This window comes from Aegilops tauschii, chromosome 7 (assembly GCF_002575655.3).
Source record: "Aegilops tauschii subsp. strangulata cultivar AL8/78 chromosome 7, Aet v6.0, whole genome shotgun sequence".
Taxonomy (NCBI): domain Eukaryota; kingdom Viridiplantae; phylum Streptophyta; class Magnoliopsida; order Poales; family Poaceae; genus Aegilops; species Aegilops tauschii.
The window spans coordinates 74942114-74948384 of NC_053041.3; the positions used below are offsets into that span (position 1 = coordinate 74942114).

The 6271-nt window shown below is 45.6% G+C and overlaps 1 protein-coding gene across 8 annotated transcripts; it reads left to right on the top strand.

Moving 5' to 3' along the window:
• Positions 1 to 651: 651 nt before the first annotated feature.
• On the top strand, positions 652 to 3885 carry LOC109761136 (uncharacterized). 8 transcript variants are annotated; one of them, XM_040394309.3, is made up of 9 exons: positions 652 to 742; positions 1426 to 1504; positions 2078 to 2168; positions 2305 to 2332; positions 2425 to 2494; positions 2622 to 2674; positions 2759 to 2849; positions 3106 to 3203; positions 3638 to 3885. In XM_040394309.3, exons 5-9 carry the CDS (start codon positions 2452 to 2454, stop codon positions 3650 to 3652), a joined length of 300 nt encoding a protein of 99 aa, XP_040250243.1. In that variant the 5' UTR covers positions 652 to 742; positions 1426 to 1504; positions 2078 to 2168; positions 2305 to 2332; positions 2425 to 2451; the 3' UTR covers positions 3653 to 3885. The 8 variants fall into 8 exon arrangements, with proteins under 8 accessions (XP_040250243.1, XP_040250239.1, XP_020175519.1 ...); XM_040394305.3 differs by having other exon boundaries at positions 2078 to 2332; XM_020319930.4 differs by lacking the exon at positions 2305 to 2332.
• The last annotated feature ends 2386 nt before the right edge of the window (positions 3886 to 6271 follow it).

Here is a 6271-nt window from a genome sequence, read left to right on the forward strand (position 1 = left end):
CATGAGGTTTCTGTGAGCTGTAGTTCAAAACTAGCCAAGTTTTTGCTGATGATTCTCGAAATTGTAGTGCAAACCTGGTTGTACCTACAACCGGTCGTCCGGAGACAACACGCTAGCACCGGTCGCGACCCCTACTTTCGCGCGATGGCCACCCCTACCAGGATGCAGCTCGTGCTGTCCTGACCCGGGCGACAAGCCCCGGCCGGCGAGCCGCCCCTCTGACCTTGCATGCCGCTCCTGGTCGGCCATGGCTCCCATCGCCCGCTTCCTCCATCCTCGGTGCTGACCAAGCAGTTCTGTTGTCCTTCTCCCCGACCTTTGCCCGTGAGCTCGAGCCTCTCCACCGGCCATTGATGCGAGCTTCCCACACACCGCCTACCGCCGGACTTAGGGAAGATGACGGACGTGGGATGATTTCATCGGGAATCTCCCAATCTAGTTCAGAGGGAAGATGACGATCGTGAAACGATTTAGCAGCATATATATCTCATATTGCTTTGAAATATTATTTTTTTCCAATTTATTTCATTATTCTAAACATTCCCTCCAAAAAAATTCACTTTCCCACCACATAATTTTGGTTTACTGTAGTTTGCGCCAATATTTTGTGTTCCCACCAAAAAAATAGAGTATTTATCTTGCCGCTAAAGACCCCTCCTAACGACCCACGATTACTATTCTAAACCAAATCACACGGCGTCTTCACCGGCGATTAGATCTGGAGCTTTCGTCCCTGGTTCAGGTTGTTCTTTCTCCCGATCTCCACCCATCCTAGAACGTCCAGAAATCCTAGCGTCGTCCAGCGGGTGCGGCGGTTGCCCAGCGTGCCGCGCGGTGCCGGCGACGAGGAGTCGTCGTCCTCGATCTCGCCCTCCTCCCTCTCCTCCGGGCCCGCCGACGCGGGCCGCGTCTCCGTGTCCTCGGCCATGCCCGCTCGCCGCCGCACGCCCCGTCGGATGCCCGACACCCGCGCGACCCCGCCCGCTCGCCCGGCCACACGCCCCGCCGGCTGCCCGACACCCGCGCGACCCCACCCGCTCGCCCGGCCGCTCGGTCCTACCGCCCGCTGTCAGAGGCAGTTGCCCTCGCCCGCTGCCGGAGACCCCGGCCCACGGCCGCCGCCCCTCGTCCACTGCGGGATACTCGCGAGCGCGCCGCCCGCTCGCCTCGTCCACTGCGTCACAGGGTGACATCCCTCGGCAGCGCCCCGCCCCCCGTGCTGCCCACCGCGAACCCCGGCCAGTGCGCCCTCCCTTGGCGGCGCCTAGTTTGGGTGAAGTCGAGCCAGCGGGCGTCCCCTGGCTCCCCTCCCTCGGGCGGCCATGGAGGAGCCATGCACTGCTAATGTAGTATCTCTTGTTTTTGATAATTTCGCATAATGTAGTTCACGACTACAATATTTCTTACTTTGATTTTATTGTGAAGATGTCGGATGATGAAGACGATGGGTGATCGTGATGGTGACACCCAGAGCTAGAAGGCCACGAGGAGTTCAATATGAGATGTTAGTATTCACATCTGCTCTACATAATTCTGCAACCGTATGTGTATGAGTACTAATCAAACCAAAAACTACCAACATTTATTTTAATTGTGAAGCAACAATGGTATGAAGAATATCTGCTATTGCCGGCGTGTTGTCTTTGTAGCAGCTCATTGAGAAGTTAGGCTTTAATAATGTGACTGATAAGCCAGTTGCACTTAAAATGATGAGAGATGTATGTGAATCTGTTCTTGAATCCTCCGAAAGGAAGCGAAGCTAGCACATAGTGGTGGTGATATCTTGACGAGTTACAGAGCGGCCTTGCGGAGGCAGCTTGGGAAGGTTAACAAGGGATTGCATTGGAATTATTTCTGATTAAGTATTAGCTCTGGATTACCACTGCTGTTGGTGTTAGTCCAGCTGTACTGGTGCCATAACTACATTATCTGGGTTGGCACTTCAGTTGAATTCTGGATTTATTCTTTTGGTCTGGTTCTCTCCTTATGATTGTCTTCTACTGTATGACTTGGTATATCATACTTCAAAACATGTTGGGCCTATTTTTTTGGGATACTCAGTGAGGAACATGTGCAGGTGTGGGACTTGATAAAGCTTGGAGATTAGCTTAGTGCAAGGGATGATGTCGATCCCTCTAGGATAGGGATTGCTGGTGAATCACTCGGAGGTATTATAGATCATGATTGCATCATGATACTGAATTAATACATAGACTTCACTTTTAGAAAACTTATCCTTTTTATTTGGAGCTGAATACATGAATGCATGCATTGTTTGCTGCTTTTTGTGGATACACGGTACAGTGTTGTTGTTCCAATAATTGGTGTTCAGGTACACACAACAATAATTTTATCGATATGGGTGCACATAGTTTTGTGATTTGTCCCATGTAAGTAAATCAATGCTCTTTGTGGTGGCTACAGGGATTTCAATGGGCAATAGATAATGACATGTGGCAAGCTAGAGTTGATAGCATTAAGCCTTTATTTGAAGGTTAGATGCCATGCATCCTCTAAGATTGGGCACACACCATTGAAAAATATAGATCACAGCTGATATATATTGTATCAGTTCAGAACATTTACATGTAAGTATCTATGTCATTTTGTCTTTCCTGTAGAAGCAAGAATTTATTCAGGGAAGAGTGAAATAGATGCAGAGGTTGTGAAAAAGGTGACTATTTGATTTATTTGACATTTATTTCTGATTGTTCCATTGTAAATGTTTCACGATCGTGTATTGACATATTTTTATCAGGTTTGGGACAAGATAGCACCTGCTATGGCTTCACAGTTTGATGCTCCCTACTCAGTTCCTCCGATTGCACCACGTCCACTCCTCCTAAATGGTAAAACCTATCATATTTCTTATTGAGTGCTTCTGCTTCGTCCAATAGTTATTGCATGACCCAACATATTCAAAAGTCTCTCACTTTTATGAGTTCAATGAGCACTTGTCAGGGCTGGGCTTCCAGTCTTCAGTATATATTTTTGTCTTATGATTTTATGGTTGAGCCAGAACTGTTGTTAACCCTTCGTTTAAAAATTAATGTTAATTGAGCATTTTTCTTGCTGCTGGAGCTTCATTTATCGATTACCATGCAGGTGCTGACGACCCTCGTTGCCCAGTCCTTGGTCTACAAGAACGTGCCTCAAAAGTTGCTGAGGCTTATGCAGAAGCTGGTTCTGCGGATAAGTTCAAGGTAACATTCAATCTGCTCCCTCCGATCCAAATTAATCGACGCTCCTCTAGTACAACTTTATCTTTTGACATGCAATATGTTTACTTTTCACCATGAGGTGTGGTTCTATGTTTGCCTAGACTTTTTTGCATGAATCCAAAGCAATTGACAGTTGTTACTGCACCTATAATTGTTCTTTTCGTAACATAACTGAAACTATAGATTGCGCCACAACTTAAATCAATAGTGGAAGATTTTAGTACATGTATTTGTGCTTATGCTTTAGACATTTACACTTGTAAAATTGTTCTGATCCCTCAGTTACATGCTTGCTGACATAGCATTACTCCAGTTAGTCTGGCGACAGTTCTTTTTAACAATGGGGCTGGAATAATTGTATGGCGTATGTTATGTTGGACTCATTAACTAGAGCTATATATATTTTTTGATTTCAGGATCCAAAGAACTAGCTCGACTGGACTCTAGATCACGGACAATCTAGTCTTGGCACTTAATTAGGATGGCTAAATTACATTTGAGTTTCATTTGACGGATATTTTCTATGAGAATTATGAATTTTATGAATCTACATATTATACGTATGGTTTTGAATATTGTAATTGAATGCCTGTATTTTTTTTAGGTTGCAATAGGCTATTGCCACAACCCACTTTTGGTTGCCACATGTTAGCACCACGAAGATTTAAATTGTCGCAATAGTTTCTCGCTACAAACATTTTCACCCGTTGTGATACCTATTTATCACCGCCAAAACTAGTATGTTGCAATTTCCTATTACGACGACTGGAATATTTGTTGCCATAACTTAATGCCACAAGTGTAGCGGTTCGTGGCAAAATACCTAATGCCACGAAAACAAGGATTGTTGCCATAGTTTATTGCCATAATTTAATATTGCCACGGAACAGTATACACCACGAAACGAGAGTCGTTGGCATAAGTTGTTGCCACAAATGTTTATCGCCACGAGCTATCAGTCGCCATGATTCGTTACATGTTGCATTAAAGCAATCTCCACAAAGCAAATTGTGGCATCAGATGAGTGTTGCCACGAGAAAACATGTGGCGACTTCCCACATGGTTGTTGCAATAGCACACTTTATTGCCACAATTACTTTTTTGTGGCAATAACCTATTACCATGCGTCCAGTCGCAACGGCTGCCAACGAATGTTGTTTCGTGGCAATAGGTATTTATCGCTACAAATCGACATGTATTGCGACGAATAATTTTGTTGCAATAGACCCGAATCCTTGTAGTGTGATGTCATGATTGTTTGCATGTCGAGGATCCCGAGTTTGCGAGCTAGGATGTGTCCCGACCAGTGTCCCTGCAAAGTGGAGTTCATCACCGCCGTCGTCGTTCCACTGCTAGAAGTCATTCCGCTGCTACGAATTGTCCCACTTCTAGTATAGAGCTACCTTAGCAGGTGTAGTGTCGCCGTGCCTATGTAACATTGTACCCATATTGTTGAAATAAAGAGATGTTCTGTTCTATACCAAGAAGTGTCGTATTCTAGAAGACTTGATCTTTGGGCTAAAATACAGGTTGTTCATGTTTCTCTGAGCCGGGTGTCACACGCACGCACGCATACGCTACCCCTACGAGCACATTCGAGAGACTAAGCCGGCACATTATTTTGAGATTGATGAAGTCACCAAATGAAGTCTCCTCCACTGAACACATCGTCCGAAGACCTGAAATAATTCTACTAAAATGCGAGCATCAATGTCAGGTCTAGGATTTGAACCTTGGTAGGTTGGGGATATCACTGTCCTCCTAACCATCCAACCACAGGTTGGTTTCTGCCCATATGTCGTACTTAACTATAGTTAAAGATCGCCACATTGGATCCAAGCATGCACCAGGCGGTCAATGAGGATTGCCACACTGGACCCCTTTGGTTGGTGCCCGCTTCACCAACGCCGCGTTGAGCACCGCCGCCCGAGATCCCTTCGGCTCGACGACGACATTGGTGAAGACGACAAATGTTGGAGGGATCTAAATATATGCATTTCAACGACAAGTAATTCGAGACGGAGGGAGTAGTTAATTGTTTTTATAGTCAATTACTTAATTAGTTCCGCTAAAATATGTTTTTATAGGGGTGCTATAAAATAAATAGTTAATGCATTTCTTTTAGAATCATAAATAGTTAATATGTGATACATCTAACTGATGGGCTGGACAAATTAGCTTTTGGGCATGACAGAGGAGCCGCTTCCGGTCGCATGGGCATGAAGAGCAATGGGACACAAGCAGTCTCACCGTCTTTCTGGTTTATTACAACAATGAGGACGCTGAGTCCAGTGTGGAAAACATCGCAGACGCCATGGCCCGTTCCACGCATTGCGCGAGGGTCTCATCTTTTCTTCATGCTGATGCTATGGGCGGGCTTCTAGCCGGGCCAGTCCACACAGACAGTTTGAAACCTTGGTCGATAGAACGACCCTCTGACGTTTGGTGCTAAGGTATTCTTGCATCTTCGGTTATATATGAGCTCACAATGGCACACGGCAACGCATGGCGCCGACGAGAAGTCAGAGAGCAAAACATAACGACCCGATCCAGAGATTACCAAAGAACGCAACCCGTTCCCAAGGTCTCTCAATCCTATGAGTTGTTTTGCCCCCATCCAAAGGCCCGGATGGAACCATGGCACATAACTTGTTCGCCTCTCTCTTCCTTCTCCTTTTCACTATGGAAACATTATAGGTGATAGTATTATGCTTGCTCTATGCTACTTCATCGACCTTTTATAACATGGTTTGGCTAGGTGAAGATGTAGGCATTCATTGTTTGTTTTATTTTTCTACACTACAATAATGTACTATTGAATAATGTCTACTGTGAGTCAGGTAGCATGTAGTTCTCGTCTAGGAGATTAGGGTCACTTTTAATTTCACTCCTTGTCTTTTCGTGCTCGTGTTTATGAAGTTTAAAGGCCAGGCAATATCTGATTGACAGAGGGACCAAACGCAACACAGAGGAAGGATGGTTGGATCTGTCGTGTTTATGAAGGAAGCGCTAGGTCGGCGGGAGGGGAGGTGGGTGGCTGGATCTGTGCA